Source organism: Leuciscus leuciscus (genome assembly GCF_965113295.1).
Source record: "Leuciscus leuciscus genome assembly, chromosome: 18".
Taxonomy (NCBI): Eukaryota; Metazoa; Chordata; class Actinopteri; order Cypriniformes; family Leuciscidae; genus Leuciscus; species Leuciscus leuciscus.
This window is the reverse complement of record NC_138742.1, coordinates 25895213-25922376: the sequence shown is the minus strand read 5'-3', so window position 1 is coordinate 25922376 and position 27164 is coordinate 25895213. Positions and strand designations below refer to the sequence as shown.

General features: G+C 40.3%; 1 protein-coding gene and 1 long non-coding RNA gene across 7 annotated transcripts in view; both read right to left on the bottom strand.

The window, feature by feature from the left end:
• The window catches only part of ppp1r12b (protein phosphatase 1, regulatory subunit 12B), a 35215-nt gene that overhangs the window by 7440 nt on the left and 611 nt on the right, over window positions 1-27164 (bottom strand). For 2 of the 6 annotated variants that reach the window (XM_082145287.1, XM_082145288.1), the window contains exons 2-6: window positions 6199-6215; window positions 4008-4140; window positions 3608-3712; window positions 3253-3303; window positions 2228-2278 (exon numbers count right to left, since the gene is read on the bottom strand). In XM_082145287.1, coding sequence (XP_082001413.1) covers window positions 2228-2278; window positions 3253-3303; window positions 3608-3712; window positions 4008-4140; window positions 6199-6215 — 357 coding nt within the window. Of the gene's footprint in view, window positions 1-1379; window positions 1455-2227; window positions 2279-3252; window positions 3304-3607; window positions 3713-4007; window positions 4141-6198; window positions 6216-10362; window positions 10810-27164 lie in introns of all 6 variants that reach the window. The other 4 variants (XM_082145290.1, XM_082145289.1, XM_082145291.1 and 1 more) reach the window with 4 other exon arrangements.
• Window positions 11667-27164, bottom strand: LOC309480704. Its single transcript, XR_014199738.1, has 3 exons — window positions 20441-27164; window positions 19738-20358; window positions 11667-14564 (listed from the first exon to the last, which is right to left on the bottom strand). It is a non-coding gene; the product is annotated as an uncharacterized lncRNA (long non-coding RNA).

The following is a 27164-nucleotide window of genomic DNA, read 5'->3' as shown; positions in this document are numbered from 1 at the left end:
AACCCTTTTCTGCCCAAGGAACCTTTTATGCAGTGGAAAGTTTCCATGGATGTTAAAGGTTCTTCATGGAACCATCTGTGCCAATAAAGAGCCTTAATTTTATCTTAAATGTGTGATATGAATAAATAGTGCTCATAAACAGCTGCTGATATAGTATTCTCAATTGAAATGGAGTAGAGGTTTGGATTCTGAAACAGTATTCAATACATCATAAGCTTAACAAGAGGATGGAGTTTGCCGTTAGCATGTTGCTAAGCTAACAACTACGATAAGCATAAAACGCTATATGCCCGGCCAAAAAAAAAGTTACTGTTTGGATTAAAATATACAAAAGTCTATGATTGGATCATTATTGTCATCATTATTATGTTTCTATCATGTTATATGTTTGGCAACAGTTCTTCTAACCCTAGAAATAAATGTGATGTTATTTCCATCAAGAGGTGCATCAATTTTTGGTCAATATCTTGTACTGAAAATGCAAGAGTCCAGATCTGTGAAGTCTTCTCCAGCACATCCCAAAGACTTTCAATGAATTTAAACTATATTAAATATGAAATTTAATTCAAAGAGATAGGAGCTGTACTTGCATGACTGAAAAAGCGGAAGAGTGGCGTTTCAAAGATGGCCGCCGAGTGAGGGACTTTGTTAATATTCAGCAATATTATTTGACAGCACTGACTTCTGGATTAGAGCAAATTAACTGAATTGAGCTGCATGATGACATTATTGCTTTCTACTTTATAGCTGAATATAAGTTTTTTTTTTCATAATTGATGAATTTTGCAACATTTACACTGTTATTGAACTGAAACAACATTGAACTGAATTGAGCTGAATAACAACACTGTCTTCTATAGAGCTGCTTATAGCTGAAGTGAACTCATTTTATAATTGATGAACTTTACACAGTTATTGAACTGAACTGAATCAACACTGAACTGAATTGAGCTTAATAACAACACTATTATCTTCTGTGGAGCTGCTTATAACAGAATTAAACCCATTTCATTAATGAACTGTGCATAGTTAATAAACTGAACTGAATCAACATTGAACTGAATTGAGCTGACACTCATTTTTAGAGCTGCTTTACTGCAGAATTTGTATATCTCATATATAATGAATTTTGATAATTGATTAAGGTGACTTGACTCGTTGTCTTAATAGGATAGTAAGCCTGCTATCAAGGAATTACAGTGAGAGATCAAGATATTTTGAGAGCTTTACAGAGAAAAAAATAGAGTATGAACACAAATGTGTGACTAAGAGAGACATAAAGTGATCTAAATGACCCACACCATGTTGTACTGCCGTGAGTAATGGGTGTGTATTGGTGTGTGTGAGCAGGCAACCACGCGTGGGGCAAAACCACTCACCATCTGCCCCTCTTTCCCCCAGTCCAGCTGAGGATGAACTCAGGACTGGTAGCGAAACCTCACTGAGGGCGTCTGCTGGGGCAACAGTGACATCACTGATCAAACAAACACAAGTGCTTCTCATTTCTAATGCTGAAGTGAGAGTCTGTTGGACCTACCCATCAGCGTTTCAATAGCTGCATAAATACATTTTATCCCCTCCGTGGTGTTCTGGGATTAAAGCTCTTTGCACATTTGCAATATAAATGACACTGTCATCCGTATATCTTGGCCGAATCTAATCAACTTTGAACTAATCTGAGTCGAAACAGCCCAGAAACCTTGTTTCCTCAATTGCAACATGGATAATTTATCCTAGTGAGCCTGGCAGACTACAGCAGCCGCAGATATCTCATCTGCCTCACACTGATCTAGCCTTTCATACATTTGGCACTGTGTTCTTCTTGGCCCCTCAAAATGCCAGCTATGTGCAATTACTGCTGGAATGCTGAACAAAAGCCGTGCCGTGTCTCTGTGCTGGATTCGGTTTGGCCCCGGCGTAGCTGGAACTAGGTCACCATGTATTACTGCAGCTGTGAGATGCTACAGAGCTTCGCTGACAGCACTGATGCAGAGCGCAATGGCTAGTAGCAAGCATGGTGGCGGCAGAGTCGGCTAACGTGGGTTAAAACAGGCATGGTAGATACATTAGCTGTTAAACTTAAACTACGAGGGATCTGACCTTTTCATCGGTTAATTCAAACAAACTGTCCTTGTAAATTTTGAGGTTAACATGCTCTCGAAAGTCACCGCACCTCAGGCTCAGAATAGTACAGCAAAGCCACATTTAATAGACATTTTCCTTTTACCTTTAATTCTTCTTCCATGTCTGAAACCTTTTTCTCCAATACTTCTTTTTCCTACACAAGCAGACAAAAATAATAATATAAAAAAATTTAAAATAAACTATAAAATCAAATCAAACAAGTGACTTTATATTGGGGGTCTTTAACTACTATGCACTTGCATTAAGAAAGTTAATTGTTAGGTACAATGTCCTTGTGTTCATTCTGTATTGCAGTGTTATTGTATATTAAAGTAATGAGTAATAAGAATTAACTGCATGTACTTTTTATAGGGTTGAGGTTAGGATTGGGGTTTGGTTTAGGGTTAGTTGCATCCCAGACAGCAAACGGCTCCAGGCCCAAATCCGGCCCACATCTGGTACAAGATTCGGATTTGGCCCGGCACTATATTGCTGTCTGGGATGTAAGTATGCACATTTTATAGTTATTACTATAGTCACTGCATGTAACGTGTAACAAGGACACTGTAAAACAAAGTAATAATGTAACAATGCCAAAGTGTTACCCAATACACTTGCTGATACAGGTATGGTTAGGGACAGGTTTGGTGGTATGGGTAGGGTTAAGGGTGGGATAAGGTGTAAGGTGTGTCATTATATATGTGATTATATAAATGAATTACATACAGGCATTTTAAAATATAAGTACAATGTAAAAAAAAACATGTACACAATAAGTGGATTGTTTCAAACTATTAATCTAAATGTTAGTACATAGTAAATATACAAAAATAAAAATGTATTTAAATAATTCATAATTTATTTAAATTGATGTAAAAATAATTGATTACTTTTCTAAATGCATATTTATCCAAATTAAATTAAATTAAATTAAATTAAATTAAAATCAAGATGTTAAAGCAGAATAAAGAATTTAAAACAGTTAGGAAACATTGTTTATTGAGGTACTATGAGAACAGCGTGAAGGAATATCAGGTCATGATCTTAACCAACACTGAAGAGAACATTCCTCAGAAAGTGTCAATAAAGATTATATAATGATGATATATATATATGATATAAATATACCCTTTTCTCTGATTCAAATACAGTGGACCTCTCTGATAGTCTGTCCTGCTTCTGAAACACATTCACGAAAGATTAATGAGCAAAAGAGAATTGCAAACAGAAACAAAACTGTAAAGGAACAAAATGAAGGTGCTTTAAATACATATTCGAAGTAAAATATTTAAAAAGCTAAATGTTTTAATAAGCAATTACTGCTGGCCCAGTATCTAGTTATATTATTGGCTTTTTTCACAGCTTGTGATTCCTTACAGATGCTGTGAGTTTTACCAAAGCCAGACCCTCTGGAGCCCGACTGGATTCAGAGGGCCAGTGTGTGCTTTTGTTTTTAATACAGGCTCTCATACTGTTCTCTCACCTGTGCGACTCTGTCAAGCTGTGAGCGGATTTTGGTGAGCTCCAGCTTGCTGTCGTCCAGTCTGGACTTCAGCTTCTCATTCTCGGCCAGTGCGTCCTCATACAGCTGATAAAGTGAAACAAACAAGAAGAGACAAAATTAGCATCTCCACTGGGAGCTGCTTTCCTGGCACTGGTCAACAGAAGACTTCTACTGGTCTGCACTGGATAAACAAAGAATGCTATTAACTATTAAAAAGGAACTTCACATTAAAACATATGTACTACTTGGATTTGACTATATTTGGATGTAAGATGAAAGTTGTTTGTCATATAACTGGGTTGACGTTGGGGATAGCATTTGAGGAAAAATATCTATAATGAACGTCATTAAGTATTTTATTAATCAAAGGGATCCTGACCTTCTTATAGTCCTTGCTGGCAGAGTTGTCGTCTGTTTTGCTCAAAGATGCGAGTCTGTTCTCTCGGCGTGTGTACGTGCCGGTCCGAGCTGACAGCCGGTCTGACGGAGACTCCACTCCACTGGAGTCAGATCTGCTCATTCACATCAATCACTTAGTAAGCAATTTTTATGAATTTATCTATCAGCAAAAAGAAGCACATTAAAGGGATAGTTCACCCAATAATGAAAATTCTGTCAGTAATTACTCACCCTCATGTTGTTCCAACCCCGTAAGACCTTCGTTCATCTTCGGAACACAAATTAAGATATTTTTGATGAAATCTGAGAGCTGGATCACTCCTCCATAGGCTTCTAAGGGATTGAAACTGGCTGGCCCAGAAAAGTTATTAAAGACATCGTTAATATAGTCCAAGTGACTACAGTGGCTCAATCTTAAATTTATCAAGCGACGAGAATACTTTTTGTGCGCAAAAAGTAAACAAAAATAACGACTTTATTCCACTATTCATTTCCTTCTCTCTGGGCCTCGAGTGAGTTCACGTAGTGTAATAGCGCAGCGCTTCTGTGTTGTACGTCACATGTAGGCTCACTATTGGCCGACGCTGGTCATGTGTGTGATGTGTGTGACGTACAACACAGAAGCGCTGCGCAGTTACACTACGTGAACTCACTCGAGGCCCAGAGAGAAGGAAATGAATAGTGGAATAAAGTCGTTATTTTTGTTTACTTTTTGCGCACAAAAAGTATTCTCGTCGCTTGATAAACTTAAAGGGGTGATGTTTCCTTGAGCTTTTGACATATAAGAGATCATCATACTATAATAATATCCTGTAAGTTTCAGAACTGAAAACTACCTTGTTAGTCCAATAAAAGCTTTTATAGACATCAGGCTCAGCAAACGACTCATTTTTCAAAGTGGGGAACTATGACGTCAAAGAGGATAAAACACCGCCTCCACAAAAGAAGATCAACGCCTACTTCAACACGGCCTGTTTAGCCCCGCCCACCGATTCGCCCAAACATGCTAAATAACATAGGACGACATGATAATTGCTAAACCGGATCGAGCTACTTCCAAGCAATAAACATGCTGTTTACTAAATATTGTGCAGTGCCTGTTTGTGGAAGAAGACAGTCTGCATAAGCTTCCTTCGGATTCCAGCATGGTTAAACTTTATTAAATCAGTCAATCACAATTTCCCGACACGGATCTGCCAGCAACATGTAAGTAACCATGTGTAGCCTATTCTAATGCCTGATCTGCGATCAGTGATTTCTGTGTAATTATTCAAGTTCAGATATTTCTCTTAAAATCGTTCAATACTGTTTATGCATCAGTGACTAAACGATCAACTTCAAATAATTTCTCGTAGAATTATGAAAATAATATTTTTTTAAACTGAAAGCGATCAAAGAACGATCCCTTTCCAATCGTCCAAGCTGTCAATCAAACAGCACAGCGCAAGCCGCGAGAGCTTATCTGGACACTTACCAAACTCGTGATGAAATAATGACACTGTTACACTACACAACGAAGCTCTTACTGTGTATTCACATCGTGTTTGCATTGTGATTTGGTGTAAGCATTTGTGAGAGTGCAAAAATTGCGTTGCAATGATAAGATCTTTATTCACGCGATCAGAGACTGTCTGTCATCTGCTCAGTCAGTGCTCATCATGCTGCAACCTTTCATGTGATGGAATAGATTTAAATATAATGCTTTAAACGATACTTTTCACGATTTGTTAATCTCGATAGCTGTAATAGTAAAAACGTAGTAAAAGTTTTCGAGAGAGTTCATATAATACTATGCTCATATAATATGACAATTTTTAATGTAAAAATCATACAAACATTATAAGGGCACCCCAGGCAACATTATAAAATAATAAAAACAATCCAGTTCATGACCCCTTTAAGATTGAGCCACTGTAGTCACTTGGACTATATTAACGATGTCTTTAATAACTTTTCTGGGCCAGCCAGTTTCAATCCCTTAGAAGCCTATGGAGGAGTGATCCAGCTCTCAGATTTAATCAAAAATATCTTAATTTGTGTTCCGAAGATGAACGAAGGTCTTACGGGGTTGGAACAACATGAGGGTGAGTAATTACTGACAGAATTTTCATTTTTGGGTGAACTATCCCTTTAAAGAATAATGTTTTTAGACAAAGAACAGAGAATCTTACCTTGACACCCGGTCTTGCTGCAAAGGAAAAAAAAAAGTTTGATTAATTATTGCTAAAGTTGTCATTTAACATAAACAAAAACGCACCAGAACATATGGTAACACTTTAGTTTAGGGTCCATTTCTCACAATTAACTAGTTGCTTATTAACATGCATATTACTAGGATATTATATAAAGCACATATTAATGCCTTATTATGCATGATCATATTCTACATCCCGTAATCCGACCAATACCTAAACTTAACAACTACCTTACTATTAATAAGAAGTAATTGGGAGTTTACTAAGGCAGAAGTCATAGTTAATAGTGAGAATTTGACCCTAAACTAAAGTGTGTCCAAAATATTGTCATTTGTGTTTCCAAGATGAAAGTCTGTTGGGTGTGGAATGACACGAGGGGGAGTAAACGATGACAGAATTTGGTTAAACGTTATTACTATGGTCCATATATATTATCTGCAAGAACATAATAAAAAATATAAGGGTAACACTTTACAATAAGGTTCATTAGTTAACATTAGTTTACTACATTAGTTAACATGAACTGATAATGAACTGCATGTACACAGCATTTATTAATCTTAATTTCAACATTTACCAATACTTGACTTAAAATCTTGTTAACATCAGTGAACTAACATGAACTAACAATGAACAGCTGTATTTGTATTAACTAACATTAACAAAGATTAACAGTTACATTTGATACAGTAACAAATGGATTGCTCATGGTTAGTTCATGTTAGTTAATACATTAACTAATGTTAACTAATGAACCTTATTGTAAAGTGCTACCAATATATGTTTTTAAGATTTGAACATACACTACAAGTGTACATGTCATACAATTAAGTGCACTTCTTGTTTCACAGGGCCAGGTTTGTTTTGCATTGCACTGATCTAATCACTTTATCTGAATACCAAAGCTATTTGATGTGGACAAATCGAAGTGGTTTTCTGATTGGATGATTATCCGACCAGCCTGATCAGATCACAGTGATCATGTGTTACGTAAACAGAAGAGGTTTTAGGTGTGACTAAACATGATTGAGCTGGAACAGCAGGTCAGACTGAGTCTGCTAGACCTCTTAGTCTGTCAATGGGAATCTGCCATGCAAAATCCTGGAGCAAGACTATGATATCATGCCGTCGCAAACTTGTGCATATGTGTGTCTCCATAAAAATGACATTATGTCGCAAAGTGTTTTTTATTACACCCACTTCCTCAGTTGAAATCACACCGACTCCAGTTAGCAATGACAGCACAAAAAAAGTTCATTTAAGGAGGATTTGTTCTCTAATAAATGTTCTATTGTAATAAATTCGTATCCGATAAAGAATACTTTCCTACATTTTCCTTGTATAAGCATATAAATCAGTTTGTGTTTATGGGAGCTAATCTTGTAATCTTCTGAAAGAATATTTAATAGGCTTCCATTTAAGGTGCATGTTGTACATAGCCGCATATTGTCAACATCACCACTTGGATGACCTTTCGTCCCAACTGAGGATGTGCATAGATGGCTAATGACTCGTGTAAAGGTCTGACAGTCCAAGCAGAAACATCCATAACAAAGATGGGAGGCTACAACTACAAGCCACTCATAATTTAAAGTAGTTAAACTACAGTCAAACTGCACAGCGGGTGCAGATTCCACACGGGTCTGGTAATATGTTCTCATTGCTTCAGATTTAAGGCTGTTGAGTCCAGAGAGAAAGCTAGAGAAAGAATCTCCTCTGTTCCTCTGCTAAAGACAGCACATCCTGTTTGGACACTTGATTATGCATCAGAGAGGAATAACAGTCCACTGTCTCCACTGTCTGAGGGGGACCATCTGAACAACACCAAAAAAGGACATGCAGAATCAGTCACTACAGCCGGACAGAGTTTGGCACAGAAAACGAAGAGCTTTTCATGCACTCACAAAACTAATTACAGCAAATGAGATCTGTTAAATGGGATGGCGATGACTAACTTTGAGACACTTTTCACACTCTCATTAGTTTAATGTTTCCACTAACAACGTCCAACAGTGTGTATGAGTACAGTACATCACCAGAGAATTCTGTCATTTTTGTCTTTTTTTTTCTGACAGTCATGATCATCCCGTAAAGAAGTGCGTTTAATTGTATTAATGTGCACTTTTAGTGTACTTCAAATCATAAAAGTATATATATATATTTTTAAGTACTTGCAGATAATATATTAATCAAATAAAACGCCACATAAACTTAAAGAGAGTGCACTTTCATAACTTTCATAAAGAGAGTGCACTATGTTTCATAAACTTAAATACACTTTTAATAAGTGCACTTTGTAATAATGCCAAATTAAATGTAAAGTACTTGATTATAATTTTAATGGTGAATTTAGTCAATTTAAATGTACTAAATTGTAACTTCAGCATTGCAAATGTGTAATTGCAAATATATTTAAATACATGACACCATAAATGCTTGTCAGAACATTAAGCAATAACTTTGACCATATTTCAAAGACAATAGAAGTAATTATGAAATTACATATAAAGATAAACTTAAGTCCTACTTAAGTGGGTCATGAAGTTCAGCTTAATGCATTTAATATAAATTTAAAGTATAAAAAGTTTCATTTAATTGCAGATAACATGCAATTAAGTTCACTATATTCATTTTGCACTTAAGTATATTATTTACATAATAATTGCTCAAAAGCATGCTAAAGTGTACAAGGGTTTGCATCATATATTGGCTGTTTATTAGTACTTATAAAGCACATATTAATGCGCTTTATAAGTACTACCAGCATTCTATGATGAAAATGACTGTGCTTGAAATTACATTTTTGGAATAAAATGCCAAGACTACTTTCACTACCATTTTATGTATCATAAATACACACAACTAAATAATATTTTAACTCTTTTTGCACAAAACTGGCTTGATTTAAATAGAGATGCAATCAAAAATTTCCCATCATGTGTCTCGTATTTCATTTCATTCACCATTGTCTCTTTGTTAAAAATCTACACTACTAATATGATGGCTACTACATTAATACAACTTTTTAGTGGCAAAATTGTTGCAGGAAATGATGGCATGACTGAGGGCCAGACATTTTTTATATAAATCCATTTTCACACAATGCATTTTGAAATAGTTTATAATTATTTTACAATTTTTTTAGTTTAACATTTTATACGTTGTAATACATTCTTTAGGTTACATTTTATTTCGATGGTCCACTTTAGACATTCTTCTAACTATAAGTAACTTTGCAACTACATGTCAACTAACTCTCATCAGAGTATTAGTAGATGTTCTGCTTAATATCTGCAAACACTTTATATTGATGCTTCTCCTACAGACATTCTATAAGTAACTTTGCAACTACGTCAACTTATTCTACTAACCCGAACCTTAACACCTAACCCTAACCGAACAGTCAACTACTTATGAGAGTTAGTTGACATGTAGTTGACAAGTTACTTATAGTTCGTAGAATGTCTAAATTGGACCATCGAAATAAAGTGTAATAATGGATATTTTATGAAAATTTAAATTCTGGGACAAGTGTAAAACAACAAAATCTAAACAGTTAGGACATATGAAAAGTAGATAAATGATAAAGGAATGGTAAAAAAAAAGAGCAAAACCGATTTAAAATATGTTTTGGAACCAACCTAAAAGAGCCCATATAGTTGAAGAAATATATTTAAATGATGCACAAGCATATGTGACCGTGAGTGTATCTCGCTGATCGTAACTGCGTATGCTATTTTCTGGCATGATTCTGTAGTGCTTTTTACAGGGAAATAAACAGATGGATGAGAGCAAGTCCCCGAGCCACTGGAGAGACGGGTCCATCTGAATGTTTAGGCAGTATTTCAGAGACATCTCTCCTTATGTGGCCATAGCACATCGACTTGCTCTCCAACCCTGTCACGGTTAACACTGGAGGACAAACAGAGCTTGACCTGCGGCACTGACTTACAATAACACTTGTAATATCCATGGCTGGTTAGTGTTTTACTGGCAACCATTATGATTTCTCAAAGTGAGGCAAGATGTCTTATTCAAGTGTTTACATGTAGACAAAAAAAAAAAAAAAACTATCTGAAACATTTACAATGTGTGCTGGTGGTCTTGTTTAGTTCTGTGTGGTCACGTTAAGTGGGGAACCTGAAGTCTGCATTTAGTGGATGTGTGTTCTGGTGGTCTTGTTCTCATGTCTGGTCATTCTGGGATCTGAGGTCATCGTTATGCAGAACAAAATAGGACAGTTTTTTGGGGATTGGTATCCTTTGTTGGTCCAGAACAACATTCCTATGAAACAACTCTCAGTCTCAACCTACAATCAGAGAGAATTGAAAGGTTAATAAGAGTGTTGTTCAAGCCCATAACCCTATCCTTATCCTCCAAATCCTATCGGTTAATAGGAGCGTTGTTCCAAGAACATGTCCTACTTGGGTAAATCACGTTAAACTGCAGGTTTAAAGTCCTCGGGGGGCATCATTACCCATGGGCACCTGCTGGCCCTGAGCTCACTCGCTGTGTCTACAGAGAGAAAGAGAGTGCACACTTTCACCACAGTAAACCATGTAAGGCAGCGCTGATGCACATTCCATCCTGCAAGTAAAAATAACACTCAATCAGATTAATGGGAAAGGCCTCTTCAACACAAATACAAGCATGCTAAAGAGAACAGACGCTAGCTCACGGTTTCAATCAAACGCACATGAGTCAATTATACAACCACTTTTTTTTAGGTTCATCTAGTGTAATCCTAATTGTAACAATCATTTTTAAAGTCTATTTAAACATTTGTTTTTCGAATATAGAATAGGAATATAAAGTGACAAATATTATGTTCTCTCAGTCTATTGGAAAGCACTTGAGATTTTTCTGTTGCACACAGTTAGTTACTGATGCTGTTGGAATCTTCCCTATGAACTGAGAATTCTATATATTATGAATGTTTTAGTATATTAACTTTGTATATACAATCATTTTTCACATCTTTTGCATTTTGTTCTAGTTTCACAAGTTCACATGTACATGAAATCAGATGTAGTAATTTATGCGTATTTGGCGTGCTGTCCGGAATTTTGGCCCGAAGCCAGAGTACTCCCCCATTTTGACTGGGATAGAAACCAGCCAAGAGTGAGGTGATGGGGTGGTGGAGGGATGCTGTGAAACTGTCATGGGACAGAGGTGAGGCAAGGCTATATGTATACCAGCTTCATCTCGTGCTGATTGGTTGATTACCTGAAAGTGCTCCTCCTGAACTTTGTTACATAAAACTTAATTTTGTGTGATATACAGTATAACTAGGCACTGTTTTGTCATGTTTATTATTATTTTTGCGTTGTATTATTTGTTTCCCTACCGCTATAAATTGTTTTATTTTATTTCATTTAATTTCATTATTTAATTTAATAAAAAAATTAAAAATATATTAATTTTACAGACAAATATGTTGCCACTAAATTATTATTTTCTGTGATGTCCTCAATAGGCTTTTTTACTTTCATTTTTTTGTTATCTTAATATGATCTTTTTCATTTTTGTTCATGTACCTTCATTATTATTTGTATTACTATAACTATTATTATCATACAAATTTTCATATTATTGGGTATCATAGTGAATATCATTAGTATATACTATATATGTATGATACCATCTGTATTATTTTATTATTATGACTATTCTTTTTTTTATTATTATAATTTAATATTATTGGAAGAGTGTATTATGGTGGGTATTATTAAAATGATTAGCTGGTGTTTAATTTAATTACACATTATGTGAATTCACTGTGGAATATTCTTTGGATGAATTTAGTCCACTTCATTTTTGGTCATGTGATGTTGAATTTAAGGATCGTTCCAGTTTATTTGAGAGTTGTCTTTTTTGGACTGATGCAGAGTTGTAGGCGTCAAAATGTCACTAAGGTAAGCTTATAATAAATTTAGGCACCGTAATGTGCCAACTTTTTTCTATATTTACCTTTCTATTTTGGTTGGGCACCTACACTTACATGCTTCAGTTTATTCTCAGCATATTAGCTTTTTAAAGCCTTTTTATATTAGCTTCCTTTGGATTCAAGCCTTAATTGATGGGTCAAACCCCCCCTGATATTCACACCCTGACTGGCATTGCTGGCAGAACTCACCCTTTACACTATTAAAGATCTGGGAACAGTTAAGTAAATTATCTTACAATGGTTGAATGAGGATTTGGTTTTAGCTGGATTAGTGCACCAGGACAACTGTCCCATCGCTGCACATCAAAGGCATGTGAAACTGCGTTCGGTAACAGTGTACACGCTGCAGGGTTGCTCAATTCTCCATGCATTCAGCACATATGAGCTCTATAACTCATATGTACTATGAAGTAACAGATTGAGACTGCTTCATGCAGCTGTGGGCTTCACCCTGATCCCATAACTCCACAAACTGTAACATTTACAGGATCTGGCGCATGCTGAAGTATTTATACACAACCTCTTTAATTCTCTCTTTCCCCTCATCCCTTCATCCCCCTCTTTGAGAGCCAGCTAGTCCGTCTGCCAGCTTGCAAAATGGAAAATGTGAGCATCACCATACTCAAAAAAAGTATTACAACACACAACTCCAAAAAAAGGCTTTTTCTCTTTCTCGCTCTCTTTCTCTTCCCCGCTCCCACCGCTCTTTGTGTGATAAGCCAGATATATTAAGAGAAAACAAATCAAGTCATTTGTTTTCAATTGTTTGATGACTTTATAAGGGCTGGTTTCTTCTGATCTGCTCTGTTTGAGCAACAGTTCCTCCAAATCCTCTCATGTTGTTTCAAACCCATGTACTTTCAATCTTCTATGGAATACAAAAGGACATTGAAAAATGTGCTGGTTGCCCTTTTCCATGCAATTATGTTCAATGGAAACTTTCAAGCTTCGAAAAAGGATGCAAATGTTTCATGAGTCAGAATGGTTTTGTGATCTGGATCAACCGATTCATTGAAACAATCTGATTTGTTTATGAAATCTCATGAACTCTTTAAGCAATTTATCAATTTTTATTAATGCACCAAGGATGGATTTCTATTTTCATTGAACAATGACTTCAATCTCAGTCTGTTCTTCACCCAAAGCTACAGTATATGACCCTCCAGATGAAGAAAATTAAGTCACGCGGAGAGTGCGCTGACCACTGCGGAACGCAGACGGTCGAAATATACTTTTTTAGATGCCATTCTTCTGCCTATTCCCATCGCACATCGGCTTGGAGAAATTTTTTGAAAACTAAAGATAATCTCAGTGCATAAAGATTATTTAAAGGGGTCAAATGATGCCATTTCGTGTTTTCCTTTTTCTTTAGTGTGTTATGTACTGTAGCTGTTAGTCCAAGTATAAGATCTGCAGAGTTACAAAGCTCAAAGTGTCAAACCTAAAGAGATATTCTTTATAAAAGTTCATTCTTTATAAACACCTTCCTAAAACGCTTCGTTCAAACACGCCCCCACATCTCTACGTCAGTGTGTGGGGGCAGAGTTTCAAAACACCGCCCAAATGTACACGCAAAGAAAGAAGACGTAACTTTTATTCTCACTGTATTATTGTTGCCGCCGTGTCGAGGAGACGCTGTGTTTTTCGTTGCTAATACTCTGTTTGGCCTTCCAAAAGAGGACACAATTAGAAAACAGTGCTTACGCTTTATTTACAACACTGTTCCAGAACAGTACAACTAAACTTTTCGACTGTGTGCTGCGCATTTTTCGGAGGACTGTTTCCTTTAGTTTCTGCTCTGAGCCACAAGAGCAGCCGAACGATGTGTGTGTGTGTGTGTGTGTGTGTGTGTGTGTGTGTGTGTGTGTGTGTGTGTGTGTGTGTGTGTGTGTGTGTGTGTGTGTTAGAAATCAGGTATACTGAGAGAACATTGTGCTTGGTACGTTTTTCATCTTCAAACCAAACTTGGGTCTTCAGCCAACAAAGTTTAAATCCCGTCTGGCTAGCGCTCTTCTTATAATGTTCACTCATTAGGTCAGTAGGTGGAGAGAAGATGGTCTTTTGTGGTCGAAAGCAGACAAGCTCAAAGCGTTTTAGACCTGTTTATACCTGTATTTAGCGCCGTTGTGATCCGATTGACCAATTAAGAACAGGTGTAAACAGGGCCCATGTCACTTTTATGTTTAGGTTTTTTTATTGTTTTTTTTTTGGTCATATTGGAGTTTTTGGAGCTGCGCCAGTCCTCATTCACTTCCATTACACTAAAAGGGTGGCCAGGATAATCTTTTAAAAAAGAAAATGCATTTAAGAAAAAATATATGATTGGATGACATGAGGGTGAGTAATGATAATATTTTTAATTTGAACAATCCTTTTAAAAACGCCTCGGTTACGACTGTAACCTCGGTTCCCTGAAGAGGGAACGAGCGTTGCGTCGAAAACTGACGCTATGGGAACGCTTTGCGTGATGACGTCTTGAAGCACATGTAAAATCAGTCCAATGGTGTGGCGGAACGTCAGAGGCGGGTGACGTCACGTACCAGGAAACTATAAAAGCCGGCCCAAAACAGAAAACGAAAGCTTCGTAAAAGTCTGAAGTCGAGCTGACAGGCATGAAGGAGATATGGCAGGGCGACGCAACGCTCGTTCCCTCTTCAGGGAACCGAGGTTACAGTCGTAACCGAGGCGTTCCCTTTCAAGGGAACTCCCGTTGCGTCGAAAACTGACGCTATGGGAACGTCTATACCAACGCCTCCATAGCTACAAATGTCTGTCCTGTGTGTAATCATGTGAGCAGCACTAAGAAGACAAAACATGAGACCCTGGAGTAGAGTCTAAATCCAGAGAGTAGAACCTGACGAAGGTGTGCGGTGAGGACCAGCCTGCCGCATCACAGACGTCCTGTAACGATACTCCTGATATAAGGGCCTTAGAGGCCGCCATACTCCTAGTAGAGAGCGACCGGACAGCCAAAGGAGAAGGCTGTCCAGCCGCCTCATAAGCCAGTGAGATAGTCTCAACCACCCACTTGCTCATCCTTTGCTTAGACACTGGACCTCCCTTGTTAGGGGAGCAAAAGTCACTTTTACGCCACAGGGCAGCTCTGTGGACATATGCGTCTAACGCCCGAACAGGGCAAAGCAAATTATTCGCCTCCTGGTCCGATTTCGAAAGGGAGGAGGACCTCCAAGTGCCACGAGGGAAACGAGATACCAAAGGGTCTTTCCCCACAGACATTCCACCCAAAGGACTGTGGTAAGCACCTACGGCCGCCACATAAACCTTTAAAGTGGACGGGGTCAGACCTGCAGTGAACCGGTCCTGCAGGAACTCCAGAACTGTACCAATTGGGCAGTTGACTGGATCCAACCGACGGTCACTACACAAAGAGGTGAATACTCTTCAGTTCAGGGCATAAAGTTTCCTCGTGGAGGGAGCTTGGACTGTAGAATGGTCTCAACAACCTCAGTTGAGAGACCTGACTCTATGAGCTGGGCCCCCTCAGAGGCCAAGCCCACAGGTTCCACAGTTCTGGGCGGGGGTGAAATATTGAGCCCCCTGCTTGGGACAGAAGGTCCCTCCTGACGGGTAGCTCCAGAGGATGCCCGTCGAGGAGGGACACAAGATCGGGAAACTATACTCTGCCCGGCCAGCGCGGGGCTATAAAAAGCAGGCAAACCCGGTCCCTGCGAACTCTTTCCAGAACTCCCGGGAGCAGAGCAACTGGGGGAAAGGCGTACAGACGTAGCCTCGGCCACGTCTGTACCATAGCATCCAGTCCCAGAGGAGCTGGATGCGTGAAGGAGAACCAAAGTGGACAGTGAGACGTCTCTCGAGACGCAAACAAATCCACTTATAATTTCCATATCAGCTCCACCACCTCGGGGGTGGAGCCACCATTCCCCGGGCCTCGGCCCCTGTCTCGACAGAGTGTCTGCTCCTATATTCTGGACCCCGGGGATGTAGGCTGCCTTGAGTGACAGCAACTTCCCCTGGGACCACAAGAGGATATGGCATGCCAGCGCAAACCCCCTTGATATAGGCGACTACCGACGTGTTGTCCGTATGTACTACACATGGTGTCCCCTGAGACCTGTGATAAAGCTCCTCAGAGCCCGGAAGACAGCTAACATCTCTAGGCTATAGAATGCCAGGAACGATGATGGTCTTCCCACAGACCTTGAGATGAGCGACCCTCAGGATCGCTCCCCAACCCGTGAGGGAAGCATCCGTCGTTAGCAGTTTGCGACGACAAGGAGCTCCCAGCACTGGGCCCTGGGACAGGAACCAAGGTTTCTTCCACATAACCAAGGCACGTAGGCATCACCGCGTGACCTTGATTGTGCGAAATGGGTTGCCCCTCGGGGAAAAACCCTCTGGTCCTGAGCCACCACTGCAGGGGCCTCATGTGCAGCAGTCCAAAAGGTATCCCGTTGGAAGCTGCTGCCATGAAACCCAACAGTCTCTGGAACTGTTTGACAGTGAGTAGCTGGCCTAGCTTTACACTTCTCACAGCTGCCAGGATGGAATCGAAGCGTGGCGATGACAGGCGCGCCTGCATCGACACTGAATCCCAAACCACGCCTAAAAAAGTGGTCCTCTAAAATGGAGAAAGCACACTCTTCTTGGCGTTCAGCCGTAACCCCAACTCTTTCATATGGGCGAGAACAACATCTCGATGTTGAACCGCCATCTAATGCGACTGAGCTAAAATCAACCAATCGTCGATGTAGTTCGTGATGCGAATACCCCGGAGGCGCAGAGGCGCCAGAGCTGCATCCACGCATTTGGTGAAAGTGCGGGGTGATAAAGCCAGGCCGAATGGAAGAACTCGATATTGGTATGCTTTGCCCCCGAAAGCAAACCTCAGGAACTTCCAATGACACGGACGGATGGAATATGCGTCCTTGAGGTCTATCGTGACAAACCAGTCCTCGGACCTGATCTGTGGCACGATTTGTCTCAAGGTGAACATTTTGAACTTGAGCTGCATGGCTGACTCGTACAGAACTCGAAGATCTAAAATGGGACGCAATCCCCCGTTCTTTTTTGGAACTATGAAGTACCGGCTGTAAAACCCGGTTTCCCTGTTGGAGGGGGGTACATATTCTATGGCCCCTTTCTCTAACAGAGTGTTTACTTCATGTTCCACAACCAGAACCTGCTCGGGGCCCACCACTGTGGGCAGGACCCCCATAAACCGCGGTGGGCGTTAATAGAATTGTATCTAATACCCTTTTTCCACGGTCTGCAGGACCCAACGAGAAACATTTGACAGTAGCTTCCACGCTGTCAAATATTCTACTAGAGGTACCAGTCTCTCGAGACTGGTTTCTGGATTTTGTTGCTGTTGAGTAGTCGGTTCGTCGCCCTGTAACGGCGCACCGGCAGGGAACGACCAAACAGACTGCTCCAGCACCCTCCTCAGAGGGGGCGGGCATCCCGAGGCCACTACGTTTCCGGGTGGACCTTGAGATATGTGCTCGCCGGAGACCGCTGCGCCCTGTAACACCGGAGGCGGCAGGGTTGGCAGAACGGTCCCCTGAGGGCACCGAAGAGAGACGGCACCGTATTTTTCTCCTGCTGTTGAGTAGTCGGTTCGTCGCCCTGTAACGGCACACCGGCAGGGAACGACCAAACAGACTGCTCTAGCACCCTCCTCAGAGGGGGCGGGCATCCCGAGGCCACTACGTTTCCGGGTGGACCTTGAGATATGTGCTCGCCGGAGACCGCTGCGCCCTGTAACACCAGAGGTGGCAGGGTTGGCAGAACGGTCCCCTGAGGGCACCGAAGAGAGACGGGCACCGTGAAAAGAGGTGTTAACCGCTCTGCTTCGGGGGGACTACCCTCATTTGTCCTGAGCCCTCAGACATCAGGACCTTTCCCCAGCAGCCTTCTTGGCGGTAATAACGGTCCGCAGATCCGTTTTACCCCTCGAAGACTGCTGGGTTTGAGAGCGCCCTCCGTGTCCCCGAGATTTTTGTGGGGGAGCACGGGAGGAAACGCTCTGTTTCTGAGTGGCGCGGTGCTCAGCGCTCTTTTTAGACTGCTCCCGCTCAGCAGCCTCATAGAAAGAACGGCGGGGGAGAAGATTCTGAAGTGCAGCTGCCTGTTTTGAAGCTTCTTGTGACTTCGCTACAGCACTATTAACTGCGTCTCCAAATAACCCTTGCGTGGATACTGGTGCATCTAAAAGAACATGTTTTTCTTTGTCCTTTATGTCACTTAAGTTGAGCCACAGATGCCTCTCAGTGGCCACCAGGGCTGCCATAGAGCGGCCGATGGATTTAGCCGTCTCCTTGGTGGCCCTGAGAGACAAATCTGTGGCTCTACGCAGTTCAGACACCGTATCAGCACTAATACCCCCGCCATCCTCAGAATCACCCAATAACTCAGCCTGGTAAGCCTGCATTATGGACATTGTATGTAAACACGCTGCAGCTTGACCGGCGGCGGCATAAGCTTTATGAACCAGGGAAGAGGTAACTTTTACTGGCTTGGATGGAAGTGCAGGAGCCTTCAGAGAAGATGCCGTTGCTGGAGAGAGATAGCTCGCGAGCGTCTCTTCCACCCTCGGCATCTCCCCATAACCATGCTCTTTATAATTGTGAATGGATGAATAGTGTGATGTTTGTGCAGTATACACTCGATATGACACTGGTTTCCCCCACGATCTCGACACCTCAGTGTGGAGATCGGGGAAAAACGGAAGGCTTCTGCACTGAGGCTGTGCACGAGATGGCAGGAAACGTTCGTCGAGCTTGATTTTCGAACGAGCGCCCTGCCTATCTTCTGGCCACTCAATAGATAATCGCTCGACAGCTCTAGTGATAACATCAAGCAATTCTTCAAACGCATGATACTGAGGTGGCGAATCCTCAGACTCAGCGTCAATACTAACAACGTCCAACTCCTCAGAGCTGGACAATTGCAGTATTGGTGCCTCCATCGGGGGGGAAGAAACCGCAACGCGTGCTTCCACACCATGAGAGGCACTGGATCTATCAGAAGGAGGCTGAGATAAGGCAGAGCCCGTCTCAACATCCACTGATAGATCCATTTGCGAACCCCAGGTCTGTGATTGCCGCCGTGCCTCGCGATCGTGAACCGAGCCAAGCGGGATCGGAGCGAACGCAATGGAAGCGCGTCGCAATGCACACAGTCACCACCCTCGAGTGCTGACTGGGCATGCTCCTCACCCAAACAAACAACACAAAGAGTGTGAGTATCACCTCCCGTTAAATAACACGGGCAGGGATGGACACACACTCTAAACTGCTGCTTGCTCGCCATACTGAATATATATATATATGTGATATAGACAGACAACACCAAATATACAGACAGATTTCACACAGAGCGCAACTGAAGACTCAGAAAGCTTTCGTTTTCTGTTTTGGGCCGGCTTTTATAGTTTCCTGGTACGTGACGTCACCCGCCTCTGACGTTCCGCCACACCATTGGACTGATTTTACATGTGCTTCAAGACGTCATCACGCAAAGCGTTCCCATAGCGTCAGTTTTCGACGCAACGGGAGTTCCCTTGAAAGGGAACAGCTCTCACACACTCAGTCAGATATGTTTGTCTGTTTATTACTATGTATTCTGTTGTTTGGGGTAAAAAGTCGTTCATAAACATGGATAAGAAGGCCACTAAAAACAAAACATGTGTGTTTATTCTTTTGCTCTCTTTAACTTTCGCTCCCAAGGAGACCTCACGCGCACAGGCCTCCCCTCGTCATGGAAACTTCAAGCCCACATGTGCAATTTTGTTGATGGGAAAAAAAATATATGTTATGATTAGAGGAAACATAAAACGTCATGACCATTTTCTTTAGCTAATCTTGTATTATTATGTGGCGAGCCACATTCAACCTCTGTAACAGTGTGCAGACCAGTACTGGGGAGTAACTAACTCAAAGTATATGATCCACTTTGCTACACGCTCAGAAATAAAAGGTACAAAAGCCGTCACTGGGGCAGTACCATTTCAAAAGGTCCACCTTTGTACCTAAAGAGTGCATTAGTCTCTCAATGGTACACATTGGTACCTAAATGGTACATAGTATAACCTTTTTAAAGGCCAGTGCCAGTGACAGCTTTTGTAGCATTTTTTTTCTGTGTATATAAAAATTGTACAAGCTATTGCTTTCAAATATTTCTTAAATGGCTATAATGACCCATCTTACCTTTTTTTTTTTATATATATATATATATTTTTTTATTGTATTGATATTGGTATCAATGATATTGGTACTTGATATATAGTACTTGGTATTAAAATAAAAAATATAATAAATAGTGCTACCCATCCCTTTTCGATTCATTCTGGTTAATTGCTTTGAACTAAACTGTCCAGTAGCATTGGAAAGTCTGGTTCATTTTAGTGAATTGGTTTGTTTGATTCAGTTTGTGTAAATTAATCGATTCATGTACATCCATTTCAGCCCCAGCAAAGCATTTAGTTCTTTTTATAGGGGAATATTTAGATAAATCTAGCTGGTTATACTCTATATTGTGAATTAGGGCTTATTGTATTTATTTGCTGTTTAGCTGTATTTAATGTAAATGTATCCATTTAAATTCTAAATTACATCATTGGATAGTACCAGTGCTTTAAGTGGCCCAAAAGAGGTGCCGGTACTCTATTATTATTATTATTTTTTATTTTATTTTTATTTTTGCTGACTCCCCTCCTCCCCAGGGGTAACAACAACTATATTGAAGGGGTTTTATATACAGCAGTCAACAGACGACCTTATAAAAAATAATAAATCATTTTATTAGTTTGTGGATTTGCTTGAGCTAGAAAGAGCTACTGAACATAAATAAAATGTGCAAAAGTGTATTGAAAAAATACCCTTAGAAAGAGCTACAGTAGAAAGAGCTACTGAACATAAATAAAATATGCAAAAGGGTATTGAAAAAATGTTGAACAAAATGTACATAAAATAAATTATAAAACATAATAACATAATAACCATAGAAGAGTAGAACATAAACATGAGTCTTGAAGATGGTTCATTTCTTTACCCTTGAAAAATATACAAAAGCAGATTCAGCAAAATACACAGTAGCCTACACCAAATGAAAAATGAGAAATACTGTACAAATCATTTTCTTTTACTACTCAGACTCAGAGTCTGAAGCCAGGAGAGCATATTAAGTGTTCATTGTATTTGTATTTTAACCGAGCAGCTATGGTTGCGCGTTTCACACACCCTCTCCGAACCACGTTGAGTTGTTGACACTGACAGCGGCAAAAGCGACGTATGCGCTTTTCACTTGTAAAACTCAAGGGTGTATGGGTAATAGTCTCTGCTCTCGGTGGGACGAATTAGGAAGCGTGCATTGTGAAGGGCGCTCTGAAAAGCGTCAGCGCAGCCAAAGGATTAAAACAGGTGTGCAAATGAGCGTACCAGTACGCTAAAAGCACGTTCTGGGCGCACGGAGAGGTGGCGGTACGCTCAAGAGCTATATTTGGAAGTGGCGGTACTGAGTACCGGCGCGTACCGGCCCACTTAAAGCACTGGATAGTACATTTAAAAAGATACTTGTCCTTTAAATAGCTTCAATATGGTTATAGTAGCTTGTATAGTGAAGCTAACTACTGTTTTAAAAGAGTAGCTGGACTAGTTCACATAGGCCGCATTTTTCAGACGCAGGTCATTGGAATGGGGAAAAAAAATGTAACGCAACGAGTTTAAAAAAAAATTATACTTAAAGCGCTGTTTTAGAATGACTTGTGATTCGCAAGATCTGCAAAAGAGGCGAGAAGTGAGCGAAATGGACAAAGACGTCCATCTAGCATATGTTTTACACAGAAAAAAAGCACCTCAGTGCTATGCAAAAACATGTTTAGTGTGAACAGCCCCCAACTACTTTAAGTTAAGGGTAACTTCTAACTTGACAAACTATAGTTTCTTCCACAACACTGTTGCAGACAGAGATGTGAGATCAGTGATGAAGCAGCATGTACAGTTACATCAAAACTGAACTGTCACACTCATCTGAAGGTTTGCAAAAGCAGAGGACAAATGGCAGTCTGGTTCCCCTTCATTCCATGCATGTTTTACCTTCCTAAAGACAGAACAGTTGCAGCACCTGCTGATTTTATGGGCATCTTTTCGCTGAAGTAAACACAGTCTCCACACGTCAACATGGCCTTTATTGGTCTTGTTCGCTCACAGACTTGGAGTTTGTTTATGGGGTTTTGAAGTGGCAAACAGCGGCCAAAAGTAAAACTGAAACAGCAAGTGTTTCAACAAATGCTGTCTGAGGATCAATCTATTATGCAAGAGCACATTCTGGGTTGATCTGGTGAGATTTAAAAACAGAGTGAAATAGACAGGTTTTTCCTACTGGAAAATTGAAATTTCATTACAGAGATTTTATTCAGATAAGAGATATAGGCCAAAATGGTTGTGTTTTTTTCCAGGCAAGGTGTTTAAATCTAATAAGGGGAATATTGGATTATCTGGGTGCAGCGTTGGCTTATATGTGAGATCAGCTCAGGACGGATTGGGGAAATTCTATTAACGCCTGATAATACAAGACAAACCCTGTTTGCAAACAAACACACACACACACACACACACACACACACACACACACACACACACACACACACACACACACACACACACACACACACACACACACACACACACAACTCACACAATGACTCAAACCGGCTCAAAACATTTCAATACTGCCACAACCTAATGCATATAAATTACATTTAGAAATGGTCAGTGCATGTTGACATGAAATGTCAAGCAGTGACAGCAACATCCATTAGTGTGACATACTATATGTACTTCATATAAAATGTGTCATTTCTGTGTTTTGCCTTTATAGGATCCGTTACACATGGGGGATTTCAGAGCACATGGAATATTAGTACTTTTAAAAATATATTTGTCTTATGATTATTTGAGTAATCTGAAAAAAATGTGATTAAAAATGATGACAATCTTGAAAAGAAGGAAAATAAAAACAATAGTGACCAGTCGCAGTACCTAACATCTACACGTTTCTATATTTAGTAGTGCCAAAAAAAGTCTCACTATTACTACTGCACATTTGCTAGGGATCTGAACAGACTCATAACCCTAAATATTACACTTCAGCGTGTAGCTCGTTCTGCGCTGAATGATTCCTCAAATTATGGGGCTTGTTTAGGAGAGGTGTGCTGTTACTTTCACTGTACAATCGACCAGTTTTATGATTTTGTCTTGAGGATTATAAAACAAAACACCCTATTAACCACCAAGAACACCTTAGCAACCGCAAAGCGAAACATTGGCACCACCCACAACCCAGGTCTCAAACACCACTCATATTTTCTAACTAAACCTAACCAAAAATCTTCCAAAAGATTTTCACATTATTAGCAGTTATTTTTTTATTGTCACGGTTGACTTGCAGCACACACGAACTGGATGCAGGAGTATCCAACAAAAACAGTCTTTATAAATCCGTAACTCGCAGGAGACGATAGGGGAAACATAGGAGAATCACAAACCAACATAATCCACAATCGAGAACCGACAAAGAACTGAACTGCACTGAAACAGGGGTATATAAAACACATGGCAAACATAACGATACACAAGTGATACTCAAACGTACCTACAGAAACAAAGGACATAATCTGTAACCAAGGTAACCAAAACTAAACAGAGCACGGAAACAGGAACTAAAGGAAATGAAACAGAATATCAACTTAAGAGTCCATTGAAAGGAACCTAAACCTGACATTACACCCCCCTCCGGGAAGGCCCGTGGGGGCTCTGGAGGTGGGAGTAGAGCTGGCAATGAACCAGACCCTGGAGAAGCTGGCAGAGGAAATCCCATGGTGGAGCTGATGGAGGGAGGAGCCAGGTTGGAGCCGAGAGGGAGACATTCCAGGGCAACACCACAGGTCTGGAAGCTCTAGGTGGAGCTGTTGGCTTACAGGACCAAGGTGGAGAGGAGGGCTCGGCAGACCGGGGGCGATGTAGGAGGGAGTGAGGACCAAGGCAGAGCCGGAGGGAGGGAGGAGCCAGATGTAGCGGGTGGAGGGACTAGGCACAGCCGAAGGCACAGAAGTCCATGGCATATAGGCAGAGAGATGACTGAAAAAGGCGGAGCCGGAGTGACGAGGGAACTCGGTGGAGCTCGGGGGCTGAAGTACCACGGTGGAGCTGAGGGAGCACAGAGCCGGGACGCAGCCAACAGGCTGAGGTGGAGTTATGGGCCTGGAGGCCCGAGGCAAAGCTAGGGGATTCGCATCACCATGCAGAGTTGGGGATTGTGAAGCCCGAGCCAGAGAGCTGTACGGAGCTACCAGAGAGGGTAGAGCCCAGGAGTTGAGCGGCACCAGCGGTGCAAGTAGATCCAGGGGAGTGAACTGAGCCAGCAGAGAGGACGTAAATAACGGGATGCAAATGACATAGAGCGGCATCAGGTCATCAACGTAATTCCATAAGTCTGGTTGAAGAGAAGAGAGTTGGGATTGGGGACTTTGGTGGGAACTGGCTACTTATTTCACATATCAATGAGCCAGAGCTCTGTTTCTCGCAATCGCTGACTCCTGGATGGATCTGGCGATAGGCTTCGGACTCATGATGGAAATGGTGTCCGTCTCATGGCCCATGGTAGGTACGGGCTCGGGCTCTTGTTCCATGGTGGGTACGGGCTTCCCTTCCCTTGGTCCTGTAAGCCAAGGATCATCGCTGGATCCTTGGTGGGTGAGGGGGTTGATAAGGTTGCAGACGCTGAGGGGAAAACCATGCAGGAGCACCCACTCCACATAGCCAGCAAACGTCCCTCGAGGACCTTCTCCGGGCAGGTGTGCCTTGGACCGCTCATTGAGGCTGGTATTTAAAAAAAACAAAAAAACAGAGGGAGCGGTGTGGGTAGTGTGTTTGGCACAGCAGGTCTAAAAAATCCCGCGTATGGTCCTCATCATCGACGAGTAGGAGGTCAACGGCCGCTACGTCCGTCTTTAACAGTTTCTTCCCACGTTTTTAGTCTGATCTTATCACGGTTGGCTTGCAGCACAAATGAACTGGATGCAGGAGTATACAACAAATAAATTATACAAAAAATTCTGTCTTTATTATAAATCTGTAACTCATATGGAAACATAGGACATAGGAGAATCACAAACCAGCTAAATCCACAAACGAGAACCGAAAAAGAACTGAACGGAAACAGGGGTATATATACACATGAAAACCGAAACTAAACTGAGGAAAACAGGAACTAAAGGAAACGAAACAGAATATTAGCATAAGAGTCCATATAGAATAGAACATAAACCTGACAAGTATCTCTGACATACTATGTTTTTCAATAGTTTAAATTAGTTTTTCATTTTCAGTTTTCATTTTAGTCTTTTTGTTGTATTTTTAATTGTCATTATTATGTTTTATTTTTTTATGCCTATATAGTTTTTTATTTCAGTTTTATTTTTAGTTATTTTAGTACATCAAGTTAAATGTGAACAAATAATACATTAGAAAAGTTTCCTTGGCAACTACAGTAGCTAAAAATGTTTTTATTTTAGTTGTTCAAGCAACAAAATAGTTTCTTTTCTGGTATATACTATAACTATAATAACCCTGATATTTATCAACTATATACCATAAAAAAATCAAATAAATTGTCTTTCCTGACAACACTGCAAACGTTTAATGCTCTGCAATAATTATTAGTTAACTACTGTGGGACGTGGCCAGTAATTTAAAAACTGAGTGAACCGTGACCGCTGGGAATTACTCCCACTACATCCTGAATCAGTGTTTACATCACAGACACTGCAGCTCTGCTCATTCACCGATGTCTGCCCTCAATCACAGCACAACAACACCATCTTATGAGCTCACAAACATGCTCTGTTGTGATACGAGCACCAAAAGAGGATCTGAATTTACAACATGATTTTAGATTTGCTTCCTCACAGGACTATTTCATGCAACTTTGTTCATACTGTATACTGATTTCCCAATAAAATTGTTTTTTATTTGTTTTGACCCTGTAAAGCCTACTGTATAATATTTGATACATGAATTTCTAAGGCCTCTAAATGATCAACATAATCAAAACTTTGTTGAAAAACCTGCTGTGCACAAACTATATGCCTTCTGTCGTCTGATTGAGTCATACTGTTTTAGCAAGTCAAAGGCCTTTTAGTATAATGTAAAAATGTCCACCTTCAGATCGTGGTGCATGTGTCTTTTTTTAATAAAGTGAACGTAACAATGATTTTCATATTGTCATTAATATTTCAAGATGAACATTTCCTAGACTGAAACAGCTTAGGTTTACATGATATTTTAATTGTGCAAATATATTAAATATGATCTATCAGGTTTTTGAGGAATGTTTATTCTCTCAATCATCATATTGCATTGCATTATATGTATTTTTCCTTCCACAATAAAAACTACAGAGCTTTGATCTGCATATAAATGCAAAAATTATGTTATACTGCTATAAAGATCTCACTGATGTACATCACAAGCTATCATTTTGGCAATACACTGTAAATAAACTGCACCAAATTTGATATTTTTGCTCAGTTAGAGGTGTTTTATTCGTCCTCGAGTATGAACTCCATATTTTCACTATTTCATATTAAATGAATCATAAAAGCCTAATATATCAAATACGATTCAAAACAAAACACATACACAGACTTTTCTTTCTATTTCAAGGTTCAAATGAAAAACAAAATCCTAGATTTTCAATGTGGACTTTTGGACTCCACTTTAAGCACCAAAATAATAAAGTAAGCTCTTTAAAAATAGCTTTAATGTTTTAACCCGTAAAACCTGCTTTGACTGCTGTTGAAGACAAAATAAAAAACAACTAAAATCTAGCCTAAAATAAACATGAACATTTGACATCCTCCAGTGAAAAATGACAGTACATCAAATTAAACACAATACTGCCTATTGAAATGTCTGTGTTATAATGTGACAAACGCTAAGCAAACACAGCTGGC